We start from the raw sequence: 23,233 nt of genomic DNA on the forward strand, positions 1-23,233 counted from the left end.
TTTCATATTGTCAAACTCTTCAATTTCCAACTACTGTCCACAATAAACCCATTTGACATTCCTACCACTGTATCTCTTCCTGTTACAGACTCTGCTGAATTATGAAAATCAAACATAACATTGTAGTTTGGATTCATGGAAATGAATGTTACTGAATGGCCATACATCACAAATCCAAACTAAAGGCAATCTTTACAATGCATGCCTCTCAAACTATTAACGGGATGGATTTGTTGGGGGAAATATATTTTTTGTTTATAGTATTTCTTTCATTTCTTTTGGTGACATAAAAATATTGGCATCTTAATTTAAAAACTGTAGGGAGTCTGACTTGATTCCTGAAGAAGGGCTTATGCCCGAAACGTCGATTCTCCTGTTCCTTGGATGCTGCCTGACCTGCTGTGCTTTTCCAGCAACACATTTTCAGCTCTGACTTGTAAGTAGTAAGTAGTTCTGAAAACACAGTGCAGTCAATGCATTATATTTTATGCAGAATTCTGCATAGTATATACACACACACACACACACACACACACATACACAGAATGTTGACAGATGAGAGCTCTGGCATTTCTAACAGTAGGCATTTGGCACCTACTGTTTAGCCTCAGGCTCTTTCCGACTGTTTCTGGGGACGTTTCCTAGTCGAACATGTACAAGTGCAACAAGCTTAATTTACCAGACCCAATCAATACGTAACATTTCCATAGCTAACCATGAGTCACAGTGTAAGAGATTTTGGGATTGGCAGATGTGATCAGCTTCCTTTGTGGTTTAGAGGATTTGACTCCACTCACCTGATGCTTGGAAGGTCACAAGATCATCCAGCAAGCACAGCACCAGTAATGGAATCACCTTGAATTGTCAAGACCCTAAACCCTGGAATAACATCCCCTACATTCCCCACTCTTTGGACCTCTCTTCTGCTCTAACACACTCATTAAACTCTCTCTTTCTTTGACCAAGCTTTTGTTGATTTAACTTAATATTGCCATATGTGGCTCAGATTTTAATTATATAATGCTCCTGTAAAGTGCCTTGAGGCATTTCAATATGTTAATGATGTTATATAAACACAAGTTGCTTCTATTGCCACAGAAAAGGTGTGATTTCATTAAAACCCAGCCGATGTGTGATCATCACAAAAATAATCAGTATGCTTGTGCCAATTTTGTGGGTAGTTATCATGATGTCTTTCTTATCTGTCAGTCAACCATCATCCCTATCGTTTCAGCTTGGGCAGGAATGTTAGTGGATGACTGTGAGGGACTCCATGTGCTGTTGAAAACTTGTCTCACAGCATCTCCCAGAAAAGTGACAGGAAACAGACCTTGACCAAAGTAAGTGATTAGGAGGGGAGACCAAAATGTTTACCAAAGAAGCGGTTTTGAACCTGGGGTTGTAAAGGAACAACTGAATTAAAAAGGTAGCGAAAATTCACAAGATAATTCTAGATTACAGAGCCTGGCAAAATTGAAACCTCAGCTGACAGAAATTGGGAAAATACACAGGAGGCTAGAATGAGATAATGGAAAATCAGAATGATAGCTAAGGGCTGACAGGAGATTACTGAGGTTAAGAGGTGAATTCTTGGAGGCAGTGAAAATCCTCAAAATATCTACATCTGTGAAGAGACAGAGGTAAGGTTTCAGGTTTATGATCTTTATTTGGAACCCTAACTTCTTTTCTGCTTAGGTACTGTTATGGTCCAGACTAAACCCCCTCAAAATATATTAAGAAGATGGCCTAAACCCCAACTTTTTATTATTTTTAAAGGGAAGCGTAAGGTGTTGTGCTTCAGATGCAATTTGATTGATCACACCACCAAGCTAGACGCACAACACACTTTATTCTTACACTATAGTTAAAATACTGACAAAAGAAAGAAGAATTGGAATAGCTTAACTCTGTTGGAAAACTTAACAGAATAATAGATTTAACTATTAAACATCAAATGTTCCAATATACTGAATCCCATAAACACACCCTTAGCAAAGGCAAATTCAGTAAAGCATATTGTCTCACATGCAATTCTCCTGTCTTGGAGGAAAGAATATGAAGAGAAAACTCAGAGAGTGAGTGAGAGTGACAGTGAGAACTCTAATGTTTTGCTTTAGCAGGGAGAGATAGAAAGCAGCTTCTGAACCTCAAAAGTCACTGAAAGCGAAGTTAAAATCCTGGTTCTATGGGAGATTGATCTCGCTCACTCATGCTTCTTCTGTCTACTTTTTAAAATAAAAACAAAGCTAGCTACATTGCTGGGCATGGAGCAGACAGCTCGATTCCAAGTTTATAACACTTGCTTTCAAAAGAAAAATGACTGAACAAATCCTTCTTAAAGGGAAATCTCATAACAGTACTGTATGATCTACTGCATATTACCAGCATTTTCTGTTTTTATTCCCAATTTCCACTAGCATTTTGATTTTTTTGGTAAAGTAATTATCCTGATAACTCCAACTGCCCATCAGCTGAGCTATCCCCATTATGACATAAAACTGTGTCCTGGTTGGGAGAATACAAAACCTCGAAGGTTTTAAAGAAAATCCAAATGCTAAGGACTGTATTGAAAGATTGAGATGATCTTGAAAATACAGTGCATGTATTATGTACACCCGAAGGTTGTGCAGACTGTATGCCTCAGTTATGGGAAGGAAACTGCAAAGTTTGACAAATGCTTGTCAAATTAGTTGCCTATACAATGTTAAACATTGTTTAACAGTATACTGGATATACAGTGTTTTGCCCAAAGCAAGCAGACTTCAGTCTGTAATCTCTGTCATAATCACATTGCTAATAATCAACATATTTGAAACAATTACAGTGGTTCCTGCTGTCAGAACCATGATAGTAACAGACCATTATCTCCCTCCCATGTCGTGACAACATGTTTGAGACACCAAATCTTTACGATGCAATCCATAATAAATACAACCTAAATGTAGACACAATTATATTAGTTTTCTGGTTTTAACCTACTTTATAAATATGCTGTGAAGTTATCTGATTGGGTTCACCAATCAGGCTCTGTCATGTACCATTAACACATGAATGTACTGGCTCAGATGTGGCTTATGTTTCCGAGACGTTTATCTAAATTTCAAGTGCTACCACTAATAAAATGCAGTGCAGTTTTAATTTGTATGGTAATTGAATAATTAACCATTTCAGTTATGGTACCCAATCCTAAATATGTGGTTTTGAATAAATAAGTGCCCTACCACCAACTGCCAGTGCAATTTCTAAAAGTAAGTGCTTTTCTGCATACTTTCATTACAACAGAATATCATTATAAAACCAAAAGGCACAGGAGCACACATAATCCACTCAACCCTTCAAGTCAGCTCTACCATTCGATAAGATCGTGGTTGATCTGATAACCTCCAACTCCACTTTCCCACCCAGAACTGTCGATCCCATTACTGATTAAAAAGCCGTCTATTTCAGCCTTGAGTATACTTCATGGCCCAGCCTCAACAGCCCGTTGTGGGAAAGAATTCCACAATTTCACAATCCTCAAAAAAAAATTCCTCATCTCTCTCCTAAATGTGCAACCCCTTTTCTGGGATTAGACCTTTCCGAATCTATTCTGTCAATTCCTCTAAGAATCTTGCATGTTTCATTAAAGTCTCCTCTTGTTCTTCTATATTCCAATGAGTACAGGTTTATCTCTCCTCATAAGATAGTCTCTTCAATTCTATTATCAGCCTACTGAACCTTCTCTTTACTGCCTCTAATGCTGGTATATCTTTCCTTAGATAAGGAACTCAGAAATTGCTCACAGTATTCCAGTTCTGGTCTGACGAGTACCTTGTATAGTTTAGCAAAACCTCCCTACTTTTTCATTCCATTCCTTTTGATGTAAAGGCTAACAGTTCATTTGCCCTTCCTTATCTCCACTGAACTTCGATGCTAGCTTTTCATGATTCATGGACGGGGACTCCCAAATCCCTCTTTTTTGTACCTTTCTGTAGTCTTTATCTACATTTCCTCTTTAAATTCATATCATGTTTCCTGTAATAGAGATTCAACATTAATTCTCTCTCTCCCTCTCTCATTTGTTTACAAGCTTTCCCATTAGGGAAGGAGGGTCATGATCAGGAGGCTATGATAACATGCCCCTGTTGTGTGTTTTTCTTACAAGGCAAAGTAAAGCCAACCACTTTTTATACAACAAAAATGCTGGCGAACAAAATTTTACTACTAGTTGAGAGTGCTGAATCTTCATCTGTGGTTACCCTTTAGTTACAGTTGATTCTCAATCATGCACTCAATATTAATGTCTTAGAGCATTAGAAGTTTGTTTTAGCAGCTCTGCAGGAGTGCAAAGTCATCTTCACAAGTTGGAAATAAAACTAGAAGACCTGTGTCACCTATCACTAGTTTGTGAACAGATGGTAATGACATTATAGCAGAGACATTAGCTCAGAGCTTTATGGCACTGTGCTCCATTTATACTTAAACATTCAACATACTGTGTGATGGCATTCCTCAATGGAAATCACCACAGTCTCAAAGGGTCATTAGCTGCTCGCTTATTCGAGAAAGACAACTGGGAGTCAGTTGAATCTTAGGCTCACCATTCTTCAAGTGAGATTGAGATGTGGGACCTTCATATTGACTTCGGCTAGTAAAGGAATTGAAACTGCACTACTGTCCAGCCAACTGAAATGATGTCCCTCTGTAATCCAGCAGATCAGTTAGTAACTGCACAGATTCAATTTACACACCATGAAGGCCCTGCATTCTCAAACTCACCCCTCACCAGAGATGTGGTGACCCTCAGGTTAAACTCACTACCAGTTGCCTCTCTCTGTAATGAAACAACACCCTCTGGGGTCTGTGATTTTCACTCTTTTTAATTCTACCCGGAGCGGGGAAAAATGCAAGTCCCCATTTTGGATCAGGCTTCTCTGTTAACAGTTCAAATCCTGGATCAGGGTCTCCAACGCAATATCAGAGAAACCTAGTGCTGTTTTAGGATCTTATCCACCCCAATGTTTCCACAGAGCAAGCGGACCTGCTCTTTAAGAGATGCTGTCTACTTTTAAGTACCATTAGGAAAGTCTGATTTTCTGCCACCTTTTGCCCCTACCAGGCTAACAAATAGCTTGGATAGAATGGTCTGACTAAATCACTATAATGAGGCCCTAATAACATGTGCTGTCCAGCTTGTACCTCAGTTTTCTGTGGAATTGTTCAAGCAAAAAGCAGTTTCTAAGCCTTAAATCCATAGAAAGTAAAACCAGAGTGTCTTTTAACCCTCTGAAATTGAATTCACATACAGTCTGCAGGAAAATGCACTCACCATAACCTCTTCACCATGCACAGACTTCAAATTAAACTGTTGAATTCCACAGAGTAAAATCAGAATTCCACTAAAAGCTCACTTTACCAGTCTGGAAATTCTCAAAGTATCAACTTGTTGCAGATTTATTTTTGTTGTGGAAATTGCCCTCTGGATTAAAAGTGTATTAGATTTATGGAAACAGTTCCCATAACCAATCTGAAGTTACAGTGAAGAGAGCCAGTAGTAGTTATGAAATATGCACTTTAATAGGTATTGACAGATCTGAAAGTAAATCCTTGGATCATAATGGTCAGGACTGAATCTACAAGTCTCATACAGCTGGGACTCATTCAATGGTAGCTGGGTTGATGTTGCCAAGGCTACTAATGATTAGTTTTACAGGCAGTCAGCTGGCCATAGAATGCGGGTCATGCTTTTTTTTTGTTTTGGGACAACGATTTTTGATTTGTTCTGTTTCATTAATTTCTAAGATCTTCCTGGAGTCCCAATCCACATCCTGACTGAAAGAACTGTCAACTTACACTCAACACAAACAGAGCCATCCTTAACCAACCTGCAGGAGATCTGGGAGTGTGCTCTTAGACAATTTAATTTGCTATGGCTCACTTATGTCTTCATTAGGGTTGCACTTATATTTACCTGAATCTTCTCCTAACAGCACTGACTAAATTGGTAACTCAATATGTAGGATGACCTACTGTACTAAATAGGAGCTCTAAAGCATCGCCTCACTTATAACTGTCGGTTTTTTAATTTAATTATTTTTCTTATAATTGGTCAATGTAGGCAAGGCTGTATTTACTGCCCATTTATAGTTGATGAGAAGGTGGTTGAGGTCTTTTCTTTTCATTATCACATTCTTCTCACAAAAGATTTCAGGGCCCTGAATTGAGTTACAGAGGTAGTAAGATTAGGTAAAAACAAAACAGGAAATAGGGCTTCCAATAAATTAAAGTGTGGCACCTTTTGAAAATGCAGAAATCTTTACACATCACACTGTAATGCCAACCAGGTTTTCAAATATATATAGTAGCTCGAATCTATAACCAACTGACCTAAATGCAATTGTACTGCGCTCGAGCCAAATTAGCACAGTAAGGTTTATTATGCAGGCAGAAACAGTGGAAGAAAGGAATCCCACTCTTGGCTCTGAATTTTGATCCTTCTCTGGAACATATCTTTCCCGTTGGCTGCCACTTTGTTTCTAGCAGCCCAGCCACCAGATGGGGAAATCACAGGGACAAAGTTACATCCTCACACTCTGCGGTGCAGCAACATGCTGTCTAACTGGATGAATTGCCAGATTATTGCATACAGTTTTCAGCAAATAAGGTACATAAAATGTGACATGATAGAAACAGGTTATTCAGCCAAACTGGTCCATGCTGCATGCTATGGTTCACACAAGCTTCACCTGATTTGAACTTACTGTTCTGACGTATCCTTTTACACTTTTCCCCCAGAGCTCTTGCTCTTTCTAGATATATTCATTCCAGAGTTCACCTAAATCCACCTCTGGTTTATAGTGTTAAAAATATAAATAAGCAATTGTAAAGGACTAATATTGCTTAGTGTTCAAAACACTTTTGCAACTTCAACCACTTTAGACTGTGATAATTGCCCAAAATAATTAGTAACGGTATAGCTGGATCAATGTCAGCAGATCTTCTGTACCCAGAAATAGCACCAGTACTGTAAAGTAACTGAGCCAACGCTTTTTAACGTCACTGAAGTATTCAGAAGTGCTAAAATGTGAGAGGTAAATGTGGGTATAATATCTAATCTTTATAAGAAAGTAGATATGCCTCAGAACAAACCACCTGTTTTTTGTTCTCATTTTTTCGTAAAGGAGTTAAATCAGTGTTTTCTCCATTAATTTGTCAAATCTGCTGAAATTATACTTCGGTAATATTCTGCATTTAAATATTTAAATGGCAGGGTACAGTATATGTGTGTAATATATAAAATTGAACTGATAGGAAAGATGGAAACGATGAATTTGGGTCAAATTAATTTTCATTTTAATTTTTATAGACACATTAGCAAATTCATGATTGAGATTGTAAAAATTAAAATAATTCACAAAGCTGAAGTACAATTATTTATTTCTGTCCATGGAGAACAAAAGCTAACAGTTACCAACTAACATCAACGCGAGTCTGGCCAAATATTAAGTTTGAAAACTTGTAATAATCTTTGTCACCTTGTTGAACTTGCTGTAGTCATTAAAATAACAACCCCCCCCCCCCCCCGACACACTATTAGCTGCTATCCGATAATCTGTTGATAAGTTTAAAAAAAACATTTATTTTAACATCAGGTCAACAATTAAAAACATAAAAGGAATTCAAAGGAAAGACTGTTACTGCTTACAATACATTTGGTACAGTCACAGACCATCACCACTCGGGACACTGGCAAACTGTGCAGAGTGTAGATGCATGTTCATCTTAAACAATGGACTTCTGTCTGGGACATTAATGTCAAGGCTTCATGTTACTCAGCCGGATATCTCGTTCCAGCTCAAACTGCCGGTGATCGACTCTGTCCAAGAAAGCTTTCCGTTCGATGTATCTGAGGAAAGAAAAGTTATATATTGATTTTATTCATATTGTACATATATAAATGTACAAGGACAGCTCAATAAGATTTCTATAACTGGTTTAGTGCAGAATAAATCAAAAATTGATAGCAGCAGGAATTGCTGGAAAAGCAGGCTGGACAGTGAAGAGAAAAAAAGATGGGCTAATGTTCCAGATACACTCAATGCTGGTGAGCCTATTGTGGATTTTCAGCATGTCACCATGTTTTGTTTTCATTTTCAGCACTTGTACCTTTCTGTCTGATAAGAAATGCACTTCTAAATCATTTTGCTTCATTAATCAAATATTTAAGGCACAAACATCATCTCATGACACTGAAGATCAGTATCTCAGTGTTTGAAACATTTTAATTACACAGTATTAGCTACAAATTCAGGTCAACATATTTACTGTATTTTAAATTAGTTTGGATGAGGAGGCAGGTCTGTATCCCCTGATGACAGACAATAGACATTGTTTCCCAGTTATCCAGAAGCATGCCTCCCCATGTCCAATTAAAACTCACTTCTTTCCCATCCAGATCTGACCACTGCCCCTTGCCAGCATCCCAACCTCTTTTCATATGCAAATCAGGCTTTGACTAGGTCCATCTGCTACTTTAACTGGAGTATAAGCAGACGACCTGATGGCTATCCTGACTGAAAACAATAAATTCTGGAGATCCCACAGCTGGTCAGACAGCATTCATGGAGAGAGAATAAGCTGACATTTCATGTCGAGATGGCTCAGCATCTGTACTAATTTGCTCCTGATGGCTTTTCTGTTAGGTCAAACATATTGGAACCTGGATTGTGACTCAGAGGCAGTCCAGAAAAGACAAGCTACAAGTCTTTCAATTATCTTTTTGTATAGGGTAATGGCTCCAAATGAGTTAATGTTGAACTCTATTGGGCTCCACTGTCATGCAGTGCTTGGATGGGGAATTAATTAGTCTTGCACAAGGTCCAGATGCAGACAAACATGACAACTCTGGCTCCTGCCTAAGTAATGTTAAGGGCATCTATTGCCATTATGTAATACACCAAACCTTTGCCCTTGTGGCTGTATCCCTACCTTTGGATCAAGAGAACCAGATTTAAGTCCCACTTGCTCCAGAGGTATACGATAATGTCTCTGAGTGGGTTGATTCAAAAATATCTATCACACCTTGCACATATGGCACCACGTTAGTATCTCTATCTCTGGAGCAGAAGGTCTAGATTCAAATCCCAACTGCCACAGTGACGTGTCGCAACATCTCTGAACAGGTAGATTAAACAAAAACTACCACCCCATTATGTGAAACAAGTGCCTCTTGTTAAGAGTCTACAGTGGTTTATTCTCTGTCACTGATTATTAGAGAGGCCTTAGAAAGAGTGGGGTGTGGAGGAGGTCACAGTCCCTGAATATCTGCCCTTGTTCCGTAGTTATGCCTGTGGTCATGTGTTCATGTGTTCATTGAGAGGGAGCATGTGGTACTTACTGGCACGTTAAAGGGCTTTAGAGACTGGTGGCACTGTAGGTGCTGTCACCCCGGTAACATTGCTTCGATGAGTTTCTGTTTCCATTCTATAAGTTTCTGTCGATCATTAAGATTTTGCTTTTGTTACACTGTCCCACTAGGGGCTGTCTAGCTTGTTTAAGCTGGTTTTAGAAGACTGGAAAGGGAAACTGGTGGCTCATTTCTTCCTAATGGCACACAAGGGTGGAATCATATATGGGCCTTAACAACACAGACTACAGCGGCCCAGTGGTTTGCACGACTGCCTCAGTGCCAGGGATCTGGGTTCAATTCCAACTTCGTGCGACTGTCTGTGTGGAGTTTGCACATTCTCCCCATGTCTGCGTGGGTTTCCTCCGGGTGTTCAGGTTTCCTCCCACAGTCCAAAGATGTGCAGGTTAAGTGGATTGGCCATGTTAAATTGCCCATACCGTTCAAGGCATATGTAGGCTAGATGCATTAGTCAAGGGAAATGTAAAGTAATAGGGGATATTCTTCGGAGGGTTAAGTGTGGACTTGTTGGGCATAATGGCCTGTTTCTATACTGTAGGGATTCCATGATATATGCAGGACTCAATAGACATCTTGCCCAATTTTCTCTCGATATTGAAAGTAACTCGCTGCATCTTTTATAGATTTACTGAGTGGTGAGGAGAGTTTCTTGCTAGACATCAGCAACTTGCTAATTAAGGGAGATTGTTATTTACTAAATGCCTTATTAATGGTCCAACTTGCCTCATCAGTATTTCCCTTCCTACGTGACAAAACTCGACAAGCAGGCTCGGTGCCGAGAAGGCGCAGTGTGCAAGTCAGAGTGGGTACACGGCAATTTCAACTTGCCTTTGGCTGTGAAGAGCTTCCATGTAGATCGGCACCAAAACAGCAGCTCAGGGCATGATCCATGAGTACCAACTGCATGCACCCCTTGTACATGGCTAGTGGCGTTTGATATCTTGAGGTGTCATTCCAACACCTACAGTATCTACCACTTACCTGTGCAATGGGAACTCATTTTAACATTTCTAAAAATTCGCTCATGGGCCATGGGCGTTGCTGACTGTCCAGCATTTATTACCATCTCTGACCTTGTCCATCTAGATGAATACGTAGAAGCCAGCGTTGGACTGAGTGGACAAAGTTAAAAATCACACAACACCGGGTTTTTGTCCAACAGGTTTATTTGGAAGCACTAGCTTTCTGAGTGCTGCTCCTTCATTGGGTGATAGTGGAGCACAAACACCCGATGAAGGAGCAGTGCTCTGAAAGCTAGTGCTTCCAAATAAACCTGTTGGACTATAACCTGGTGTTGTGTGATGTTTAACATTGTCTAGAGGAAAGTGGTCATGGATTTGGAAGCTGCTGTCTGAGGACCTTTGGTGAATTTGTGCAGTGCTCGTTGTAGACAATACACACTGCTGCTACTGAATGTCGGTGGTGGAGGGAGTGGATGCTTGTGGATGTGATGCCAATCAAGAGGCTGCTTTCTCCTAGATGGTGTTGACATTCTGAGTGTTGTTGGAGCTGCAAGTGAGGAATATTCCACCGCTTGTATAGTACAATCTGCCTATAAAGTATGTAAGACTACATTTTTCGCTGTACCTCGATACACTTGACAGCAATAAATCAAATCAAATCACACTCCTGACATGTACCTTGTAGATAGTGTACAGACTTTAGGGTGTGAGGTGGTGAGTTACTTGCCACAGTATTGCTGATCTCCGACCTGCTCTTGTAGTCACTGTATTTACATGGTGAGTCCAGTTAAGTTTCTGGTCAATGATAACTCCCTGGATGTTTATAGTGGAGGATTCAGTGATAACAGTGCTATTGAATGACAGGGGGGCAGTGATTAGTTTGTTTCTTATTGGAGATGGTCATTGCCTGGCATTTGTGTGGCATGAATGTTAATTGGCACTTGTTATCCCAAGCCTGGATATGGTCCAGACAGTGTTGTGCTCCACACAACTACAGCAGGCAGTGAGATAATGTGGTGGATGCTGAGGAACTGGGGAATGAAAGCAGGCTTCAAAGGGTGGTAACAAGGACATTGGGGAGCATGATAGAGCTCAGTTGCATTAGGCATCACAAGCCTGACAGAATCTCATTGACACCCAGTTCCAGTGAATGAGAACTGGGTGCAGCAGACGACCATAAAATGTTCAATAGGCTTTGACATGATGCCAGCATTTTGATTTGTGTTGCGAGGGGGTGACGTGAAACCTCTACTCCATTTGTTTGTGTTTAGTAGCTGTGAATAAAAGTCTGGAATTGACCCAATTGCTTGTCTGTATGTGTTATTGCCCCTACTGGACAATGACAAGATGCAGGTGTATAGTGGTCATTGGGACCAGTATAGTGTTAAAGTACCCATTCGAGACAGCTCAGGGAATCCCTGATGGACCTTTTGATAAGCCTCTTTCGGTTGGTCCCAGAGATCGTACTCTGTATAATCTGGAATATAAAACTCGTACAGACAGTTTAGTTTAAATTATTACCTTTATTTACCAATGGCATCAATGTTACACAACAACATTGATCCTTACAAGCCAGGCTTGAGTTAAGGTTCTAAAACCATTAACTGAGTAGTGGTGCCAACTCTTACCCCAAGGGCTCTCTCAGGCTACTCCCCTTAGTGCTGCAAACAAGCTCTCTTCAAACAGAAATATGTACTAAAATGCCACATGTCCGTTATCAGCTAAGCAGCAATAAAATGGCAAAAGTTTGCAGAGGAAGAGAAACTCATTGACAAGTCTGTGTATACCTGACTGATTAAGCGGCATGCACATCAAAGAAACCTTGATCCAGTCAGGCCCCAAATGGCTAATTGCTTTGCCTAAATAACCTTCCCTTTTAACAATACATCATAACAAGGAACTCGTCTAAACTGTGTGGAAAGGTCATGAAATAACCTCGCTCAGCTAACATGTCCAGTATCACTGTCCTACAAAATGGCTTTTTCTTTTTAAAATCATCTTGATTTCCCAGAAAGCAAATTAAATTCATAACCTTGCCAGATCTCGAGCTCCAGGGAACAACACACAAACACTCAATCCATGACAAGCCAGTATTCACTCAAAATCAGACCACAAAGAGTTAAATTTTCCACCAGCATCCGTTCTGTCTGTCTCTCTTGCTCTCTCTCTCTCTCTCTCTCAGTGCCCCTTGAACTCTTCAGTCAATGTAAATTACCGAAGAATGCTTTTTCTTTCTCACTCACACAAACATGTTCCAATCTCCTTACTATGTCGTTTCAGCCTTCATGTTTTCCTAGCCTGTAAGGGTAATGAGACATTCACATTCCAGAACAGTCAAGATGAGGGAGGTGAGCTTCATAAATTTAAATCTGCTCAGACTGAAATACATGAAAATGTCTCAGGATCGTTCTATTACACGCATATTCCACTCAGCTTAGTAAATTACAAGTTCTTTTCCTGTTGAGTACGGGTTTTGTTAAGAGTTTTCAATAATAACCAGAATTTTTCGTTATCCAATATCTCACTGTGAAATAAACGCGCCTCCAGCCCTTGGGGTGAGAAGAAAGTACTGCCACACATTCCACAAGTGAACAAATGTTATCAACTTATTTACAGCAATCCTTTGACACTATGACCAGTGGTCCCCAATTCTTCTGAACAAAAGCGCACCCCCCTCCCCACCACCACCGCGGTCAAGCACTTTCTCACATTTCCTTAGCAGATGTGTACCATGTAAGGCTATAAGCTTTCTCAATGGCAGTGATCTAGAGAGGGTGCTTCGAGGGTATGTAGCTGAGAGCAGGTAAACTGTGTAGCGAGTGGTTAAACAGTGACTAGGGTGAGAGAACAGGGTTATACATGTGAGGGAGTGTCACTCATGCATGGTTCTGTGGCTGCTGTGTCACTATGCTGCTGATGAGGGGCTATACCAGACTGCGAATAAAAGAAAAATATTACAGATGCTGGAAATCTTAGTTGTCTAGTTCTGAAGAAGTCATACCAAGCTCAAAACGTTATCTTTATTTCTCTCCACAATGGCTGTCAGATCTGCTGAACTTCTACAGCATTCTTCATTTTGCAAGTGCTTATCAGTTGCACAGCACATTTCAAAGATGACATGGGTGCGTAGGATGCCAGTCATTTGAACAGTATCTTCTAAGTCCTAAGTTCTGAAATGGTGGTAAGATGAAGTTGAAATGAGATGGGAGGGACCATAGGGGAAGGGCAGGTAGTAATAGTGCCAAGTGTGGTAAGATACAGCAAGAACTCTTGCCAGAACTTTCAAAAAAAAGGACATATTTATACTCAGGCTTGAATCTTACTGAATGTGACTAAGTCTCGATGTTTCTTTCTTTCCTTTTCTTTTGGAAAGGAAGCGACTCATGTTGCTAGACAAGCAGATCAGCCAAACACAGGAGCCTATAATTCCATATGGTTCCACAGATGAAGACTAATCAGCAATCTGCAGTGGGAACTCGGGTTGACTTTTTCTCTGCCTACCTCCAGTTAGATTGATGTAATTGCATCATCCCCACCAGTAGTCCTGATGAGATTAGTTAATTCAGCTGGACCAGTGAATGACCCCGAAATTGTCTTGGTGTGTAGGACTCAATAGCACATCACACGGTGCATTCACCCACCAGGAGCCATTTAACTTCAATTTCTAGGATAATCAACCTCAGTCTGTCAGGTAGAGACTGAAATCGGGCATTATTAGGATTAAGAATGATCTCCATAAGAAATGTTCATGAGAGAGAATGTGATTCAGTAAGCGAGAAAGAATATGTCATGCAGCAGCACTGTGTGGGACTCACATGGTTTTTTGCCAGTAATTGCACATGCTCAGTAATTAACACATTTCACCAGGAGCTTTCTTAAAAGACAAAACCACCATTATTCCCAATATTCAATGTGTGTGTTGTGCTATTGATATGTTTGCGTTCAGGATGTAATAAGTTCATCTTTAGCCCTGCAGGAACTGATCTCGGCAGCTCGAATTTTTAGCTACAAGATAAGAATGTTCAAAACATGTATAACAACAAAGAACCGAACCCAAGCAAACACTATAACCTCCTGCTGAGTTAATTAAAGAATATCTGATGATGAAAGCAGATTGAACCAAACAAAAGCGGGTCCAGCAGGGCAAACAGAGGTTGTACAGTGTATTCGAGGTGAGATGAAATTAAGGGCAGCATTTTAAGATATTGAGAGAAGATAGTGTCTTTGCTAAAAATATTTTGATTTCAAAATACAACCCTTTATAATATAATCAAGGTTTTTTTTAAAACGCACAGGTCAACTAAATCTTAAATCAATTCATAATATCACACCATAATGTCCATTCCGAAACAGAACTTTCCAAGCAATTCACCTAATTTAATTTGCCCATTCTTTCATTTCAAAGCTGACTAAACATTAATAAATAACCAAAAGACATGCATACATAGTGTGTTCTTTTCAGGAGTTGACATATAAGCCTGATGTAACATCAATTCATCCTATGGAGAATGAAACAAAACACCTACAGTAAAAACTGGTGTGCAAAGGCAGTGCTTTTGTACTGACTGTGTTGGCATTTGGCCTTCTCTGGAGCAGCTCCATCCCGGATCTATCACTTGCAAAGACTCAAGCACTTTCCCTTCTTACGGTACCCTCTTATGCTCATATGGCATCGGAGAGGGAAATGAAGCTTTGAAGCTTTTTCAAACCTGCTCACAGATTTGTTTTTATCCAAGCAATTTTTAATCACAAACGGAAGACATTGCTGGTATTTTGCTAAAATTGAACTCTGAAATCCAAAATACTCAGTTAAATGCCAGAAAACTGATCACAACTCTCTGCTCTGTAAATTTAACAGAAAAACCAGAGCTGTTTCACTCCCTCAGATATATTTTCGTTTTGCTACATTTAACAAATCACAAAATCACACTCTCTTCAGGAAGAGAATTGAGATGTTGTTCTATCTATTCCTGAGCCTATGTGCCATTAAACAAATTGGGCGTGTGCAAGAGAATGGGGCTGACCGAGGACTAATCAAGATCTAATTCTTCTTTTAGATTTCCAGATTGAGATTGCAGAATCTCAACCTGACACAATCCCACATCAAAATACTCAAAAGTTCAGAAATGTCCCACCCCTCATCCAAAACAGCAGTGATTAAAAACGGTCTAAGTTTCTACAGATCCTGACAAGACAGACAAATAAATGGTAAACAGGGACAATGGCATGGATTTTAAAATCATATCACACAACTTTAGGAAGTTAAAAACACAGAAATAGTATGATGCAAGCAGAAAATGGTTTGTGGATGGCACAACATTTGCCCATTAGCCCTTTACAAAAATCACCACATTTCTATCTTTCCAACCCCCAATGCTTCTTTTGCAAAACACTTTCTAAAGTTAAAAACAGAAAAAAAGCAGAGCTACCACTGTTGACAAATGAACATCCAAAAATGTAACTAAACAATGCAATGCAAGAAAATTGCAGGTCACTTTCCACCAAAATGGTTGTTTTCAATAGTAATGATGACAGGTGTAGGATGATTTCCCTCAAATCGTACCATCAACAAAGAAGGGAAAAAATTGAATCAACTAGTCTGCCCACTCCTGATTACTATACAGTGAGTGAATCCTTTTGGGAAACATGCATACTAACAATGGACCAAGGACAGATCAGGTTTGGCTAGGTAAACCTTCATGACTGAATGGCTTGCTGATATTAATCACCTTGCTTTCTGTGTAAACAATACTCACTTATGAGATCATGGAAGATTGCTGTCTCCCAGCAAGAATCAATGCCTTCAAAAGGAGGAAGATACTTTAAACTATGTAAAGCTATAGTTAATATCATGTCACCACTGTAGAAGAACATGATTTGGAGATGCCACAACCACCTGATGAAGGAGCGGCGCTCCGAAAGCTAGTGTGCTTCCAATTAAACCTGTTGGACTATAACCTGGTGTTGTGAGATTTTTAATGTAGATTAACATAGTCACATAATTCACAACAGGATTATTAATGGAATTCTATTACAATTCTAACTCAGAATCAAAAGGAAATTAAGAAACTAGCATACAATCAGCACAGACCAATACACATCAGAAACAACAGGAAAGAAACCTGAAAGAAAACAGCACTGTAGATGATTTCTCCAGTGATTTCTGTTCTTGTTTAGGAAACCTGATTGTTTATTTTCATCCCCAAAATCTCTCTTAGTACTCCCACCAAGAGCCTTCAAGTATCAATTTTGAATACATTGTGGATAAAATGCTTCTTTTGATGTTTGTGACAAGAAATATTTTTAACGCATGTATCTGAATACAATTATTGTGCATGACATTAGACCTCACAAAATGGGAAGTTCATATGGTTAGGCAATTTCACATCACATAAAAACATTGTGTGTTATAAGTAACAATAATCTGCACTAACAGCAAATCCTCATCAGTACAGTCCTAGGTGGAATTCCATAGCTTCTAGGGCTATTGGCCAAGAGCTAGAAAATGACTTTTCAGTTGTTGCTGATGGATTGATTTTCAGATCTGAAAAGACATCAATAGTTTGCATTTAACACTGAAAAACAGCCTACGATGCTTCACAGAAGTCACCATAAAACATTGTCAGTCACAAAAGGAATTCAAAGGACAGACAGCTAAAAGCTTTAAGATGAGCAAGTTTTAAGGAGTGTCTTAAAAGGAGGCTGAGTTAGGGAGTTTTAAGGGGAATTCCAGAACTGATGGTCTATGGAGCTGAATAGTCAACCTCAATGGTGAAGTGTTGAATGTCCAATGCTAATTCTACCCATAAGAAGGTGCCACTCCCATGAATAGTGACACTTAATCTTGAGAAGAAGGCAGGGGGAAGCTAATAAAATAAATATTCAGATACAACAAAACCGAAACAGAAAATAATATTCTCAGACATCAATTACTGAAGGTGAATCACTGAACATGATCCTTTGAGGACAGCAGTACATTTTTAGAAGTCTAATTACTTTGTGTAATCTTTTTTGTTTTCAATTAGTTTTTCTTATACTTCTGTTTGAATGATTAAGATGGCCTTTAATACTAATAAGAGACAGTTATGAACTGTAGAATGCTGAGACATTTCATGCATGAGAAATGTGTTCATGGCCCATATGTCAAAAGATTAGAATGGAACAGTTCCCTGACTGTATTTTCTAATTTTACACAAGAGTATTAATAGCATATCACTGACAACACCAAAATATCATAACATTTAGATATTCATGTGTTATCATAGCTTCCAGGGCTATGGATCAAGAGTTGGAAAATGGGATGAGTGTAACCAGATCTTTGTTGACCAGCATGGACATAATGGGGTGAATGTTCACCTTCTGAGATGTAAACACTTATGACAAACATGTCTATCAGTTGGCCCTCTTCATTTATGCTTCCCGAGAAAAGTAAACCAATCATAATAGTTATTGCTCGAAGTTACGTGAAACATGAACAATGGGCAACGCACAAAACTTGCATTTTATTTATTGAATTGCTGGTACATTATCCTTTTTAAAAAAACTCACCTACTACATCAGCAAACATTTGATCATCATTGTAGTTGGCTTCTACTTTCAACTTTTGTTTTCCTTCCCTGTCGCTAATCGTTGCAAGACATTTTACCCCTCAATTTTACAGCACTGGCCTGTCCTGAACCAATGCCTACTGAGCATGTTTACAACTTTAGTCTGACTGCAGACTTGATAGTTGAAGCCTAATCACTAAGTTATTAACTCTGTGCATGATCAATACCTTCACGTAGAGGACAGTAAGGATAGCTTTGTTTCATCAAGTACATCTTGTTGGTGTTTCAACTATCAGCACAGAAAAGCAGGTGCAATGCTCAAAGAACAGCTGGGAGTTCTAATGTTACCCTCAAAACTGGGAAGGACAGAATGTAAGAAAAACAGCCATCATTCTTCTTTCAATTTATAAGATGTGCCTCCCACTGAAAAGTGCCCATGACAAAACAGTAAGACCAGAATGTGTTCTGGCAACATTGCCCTCCCATTCTCAAGCAGTTAATACTCAGTATCCAAATACACAGGAGAAATAACTTCTCAGCAGGGTGCTAGGAACACTGGCATACATTGAACAGTAACAGACAGTTCCATGAGATATTTAGGAGAATTGTCAGAGTAAGAAGGATGAAAGCTCCACAAGGAATACTGTAGGAAAGATGGGAAGCTTTAAAAATTGTAAAAGTTAACCAGCTCATTCATGACGGCAAATCAGAATGATTTTTAAAATTCGACTTCAATAAAAGTCATCAAATTATGTGGCATATCAAAGCATGCCCCTCCAGATGAGACCCCATCATTTACACTTGATAAGCTCATCAAATATTTATTCCTCAGCAAGCAAAATTGAGTTTCATAACATGCTTCAAATTTATTTTACACTAGTTAGACTTGCTGCTACTATTTTCATTAACTTTAAAACTATGTTGATTATTTGCCTCATTATTTCATACATCTTGATAATGTCCCACTTATCCTCTCCAGGACAATTTGGGCCTCTCTAACCTTTACACTTGAAGTTGGTCTTTTGTACCTTTCTGTATCTATCCAATGGTGCACTTGGTTTCAATGGCATGGCAAGCAGAAGTGAACACTTTACTCCAAATGGAGTCTGAGCAGTACATTGTACAGTCTTAACATAACCTCTGTTGACCTAAGTATACAATATTGTGCTTGAAACAACTGGGAGTGAGAATAGTGGGCTGACTAGGAAGAAATAGAATCTGAACTGAAAGATTACAATGAGGCAAAGTTTACTCCAAGGTATGGTGCAATCTGCAGAGTTCATCTCTTATTAACAATCAGTCCAGTAAGCATAAACTTGGGAAAGGAAATCCTGAATTTTGTTTGAGATTATAATCTCCATGGGGCTTCCTTTTCCCAGGGTTTAAGGCATAGTAGTAAACTGAATTTTTGGGATAAGTCAATTGAAGGAGAGGAAAATGTTATCCCTTTGATTTGGCAACTTCCAATCATGATTGTGAAGGCAATTTCTCTTTTTGCAGTGGCAATGTCTGTTGCAACAGACTATCATGTCACAGGCGTGCTTCGAAATGAGTCATAGGGCAGGAAGGCCAAAGATGGGGAGGAGACTGCAGAATCAAGGCTTCGATCTCTTCTCCAAACCATTGAAGTTTCAAATAATGAAAATAACCCCAATTTACAACAAAAATGTAAGCGAGATAATCTTTGTCTTTCCCTCAATTATTTTCTCAGACTCTTTAGTATTGTAGAGACGTAGAGATATACAGCATGGAAACAGACCTTTTGGTCAAACTCATCCATGTCGACCAAATATCCCAACCCAATCTAGTCCCACCTGCCAGCACCCAGCCCATATCCCTCCAAACTCTTCCTATTCATATACCCATCCAAGCGCCTTTTAAATATTGCAATTGTTCCATCCTCTACCACTTCCTCTGGCAGCTCATTCCATACACGTACCACCCTCTGCATGAAAAAGTTGCCCCTTAGGTCTCTTTTATATCTTTCCCCTCTCACCCTAAACCTATGCCCTCTAGTTCTGGACTCCCCCACCCCAGGGAAAAGACTTTGCCTATTTACCCTATCCATGCCCCTCATAATTTTGTAAACCTCTATAAGGTCACTCCTCAGCCTCCGATGCTCCAGGAAAAACAGTCCCAGCCTACTCAACCTCTCCCTATAGCTCAAATCCTCCAACCCTGGCAACATCCTTGTAAATCTTTTATGAACACTTTCAAGTTTCACAATATCCTTCTAATAGGAAGGAGACCAGAACTGCACACAATATTCCAAAAGTGGTGTAATCGATGTCCTGTACAGCCGCAGTATGACCTCCCAGCTCCTATAGTCAATACTCTGACTAATAAAGGAAAGCATACAAAACATTTTCTTCACAATCCTATCTACCTGTGATACTACTTTCAAGGAGCTAAGAACCTGCACTCCAAGGTCTCTTTGTTCAGCAACACTGCTTAGGACCTCACCACTGGGGTGGCACGGTGGCTCAGTGGTTAGCACTGCTGCCTCAGAGCGCCAGGAACCCGGGTTCAATTCCCATCTTGGGCAACTGTTTGTGTGGAGTTTGCACATTCTCCCAGTGCCTGCGTGGGTTTCTTCCGGGTGCAGGTTAGGTGAATTGGCCATGCTAACTTGCCCGTAGTGTTAGGTACATTAGTCAAAGGTAAATGTAGGGGAATGGGTCTGCGTGGGTTGCTCTTCGGAGGGTTGCTGTGGACTTGTTGGGCCAAAGGGCCTGTTTCCACACTGTAGGGAATCTAATCATTAAGTGTATAAGTCCATCTAAGAATTGTTTTCCCAAAATGCAGCACCTCATTTTATCGAAAATAAACTCCATCTGCCACTCCTCAACCCATTGGCCCATCTGATCAAGATCCCGTTGTAATCTGAGGTAACCTTCTTCGTTGTCCATTTCACCTCCAATTTTGATGTCATCTGCAAACTTAGTAACTATACCTCTAAAATAGAGGACCCGCCACCAATTCTTGTGGCACTCCACACTGGTCACAGGCCTCCAGTCTGAAAAACAACCCTCCATCACCACCCCTTGTCTTCTACCTTTGAGCCAATTCTGTATCCAAATGGCTAGTTCTCCTTGTATTCCATGAGATCTAACCTTGCTAACTAGTGTCAAAAGCCTTACTGGAGCCCTATTCTCTCCCTAGTTACGTTTTGTCCTTAATGTATTTGTAAAAACCCTTTGGATTTTCCTTAACTTTATTTGCCAAAGCCATCTTACGTTCCTTTTTTGCCCTCCTCCTGCTTTCCTTCTTAAGCATACTCCTACTGCCTTTATATTCTTCTAAGGATTCATTTAATCTATCCTGTCTATACCTGACATATGATTCTTTTTTTTTCTTAACCAAACCCTCAATTTCTTTAATAATCCAACATTCCCTATACCTACCAGCCTTCCCTTTCACCCTGACAGGAATATACTGTCTCTGGTCTCTCATTGTCTCATTTCTGAAGGCTTCCCATTTTCCAGCCGTCTCTTTCCCTGTGAACATCTTTTGAATGTTCTTGCCTGATACTGTCAAAATTAGCCTTCCTCCAATTTAGAACTTCAACTTTTAGATCCAGTCTATCCTTTTCCATCACTGTTTTAAAAAGAATAGAATTATGGTTGCTGGCCCCAAAGTGCTCCCCCATTGACACCTCAGTCATCTGCCCTGCCTTATTTCCCAAGAGTAGGTCAAGTTTTGCACCTTCTCTAGTAGGTACATCCACATACTGAATCAGAAAATTTTCTTGTACACACTTAAAGTCCTCTCCATGTAAACCTTTAACACTATTGGCAGTCCCAGTCTATGTTTGCAAAGTTAAAATCCTCTACCATAATCACCCTATTATTCTTACAGATAACTGAGCTATCCTTACAAATTTGTTTCTCAATTTCCCTCTGACTATTAGGGGGTGTATAATACAATCCCAATATGGTGATTATCCCTTTCTTATTTCTCAGTTCCACCCAGATAACTTTCCTGGATGTATTTCCAGGAATATCCTCCCTAAGTACAACTGGAATGCTATCCCTCATCAAAAATGCCACTCCCCTCCTCTCTTGCCCCCCCCCCCCCCCCCCCCCACTTTCTATCCTTCCTGTAGCATTTGTATCCTGGAACATTAAACTGCCAGTCCTGTCTATCCCTGAGCCATGTTTCCGTTATTGCTATGATATCCCAGTCCCATGTTCCTAATCATGCCCAGAGTTCATCTGCCTTGCCCTTTGTCCTCTTGCATTGAAATAAATACAATTTAATTTATTAGTCCTACGTTGTCCCTGCCTGCCCTGACTGTTTGACTCGCTTCTTTTTTCAACCATACCAGTCTCAGACTGATCTCTTTCCTTACTATCTCCCTGGGCGCCCCCCCCTTAATAGTTTAAATCCTCCTGAGCAGCTCTAACAAATCTCCCTGTCAGTATATTAGTCCCCTTCTAATTCAGGAATTGTACAGGTCACTTCTACCAAAAGAGATTCCAATGATCCAAAAATGCAAATCCTTCTCCCATACGCCAGCTCCTCGGCCATGCATTCATCTGCTCTATCCTCCTACTCCTACCCTCACTAGCTCGTGACACTGGGACTAATCCAGATATTACTGCTCTCAAGGACCTCCTTTTTAAATTCCTGCCGAGCTCTCCATATTCTCCCTTCAGAATCTCATCCTTTTCCCTTCCTATGCCATTTGTTCCAATGTGTATGGAGCGTCAGAGGCTGAGGGGTGACATTTTGGAGGTTTACAAAATTATGAGGGGAATGGATAGGATAAATAGGCAAAGTCTTTTCCCTGGGGTTGGGGAGTCCAGAACTAGAGGGCATAGGTTTAGGGTGAGAGGGGAAAGATATAAAAGAGACCTCAAGGGCAACGTTTTCACACAGAGGGTGGTACATGTGTGGAATGAGCTGCCAGAGGAAGTGGTGGAGGCTGGTACAATTGCAACATTTAAGAGGCATTTGGATGGGTATATGAGTAGGAAGGGTTTGGAGGGATATGGGCCGGGTGCTGGCAGATGGGACTAGATTGGGTTGGGATATCTGGTCAGCATCGACAGGTAGGACCGAAGGGTCTGTTTCCATGCTGTACATCTCTATGACTCTATGTGTACAATAACCTCCTGCTGGTTGGTCTCCCCCTTGAGGACATTCTGCAACCTCTCAGAGACAACCTTGATCCAGACATCAGGGAAGTAACACACCATTCTAATGTCTGTCTGTGTCACTGACTACAAAGTCTCCTAACACAATTGATTTCTTGGAGCCAGACGTACTCCTCATTGCATTAGATCCAGTTTCAAGATCCAGAAACTTGGCTGTTC

General features: G+C 40.1%; 1 protein-coding gene across 2 annotated transcripts in view; it reads right to left on the reverse strand.

Annotated features, from left to right (window-relative positions):
- Positions 1 to 7,309: 7,309 nt before the first annotated feature.
- The window catches only part of cfdp1 (craniofacial development protein 1), a 185,541-nt gene continuing 169,617 nt past the window's right edge, over positions 7,310 to 23,233 (reverse strand). For both annotated transcript variants that reach the window (XM_060838156.1, XM_060838155.1), the window contains exon 7: positions 7,310 to 7,885. In XM_060838156.1, the coding sequence (XP_060694139.1) occupies positions 7,795 to 7,885 (91 nt within the window). In that variant the 3' untranslated portion in view covers positions 7,310 to 7,794. The remainder of the gene's footprint in view (positions 7,886 to 23,233) is intronic.

The sequence above is a fragment of the Hemiscyllium ocellatum genome, chromosome 17, assembly GCF_020745735.1.
Source record: "Hemiscyllium ocellatum isolate sHemOce1 chromosome 17, sHemOce1.pat.X.cur, whole genome shotgun sequence".
NCBI classification, from domain to species: domain Eukaryota; kingdom Metazoa; phylum Chordata; class Chondrichthyes; order Orectolobiformes; family Hemiscylliidae; genus Hemiscyllium; species Hemiscyllium ocellatum.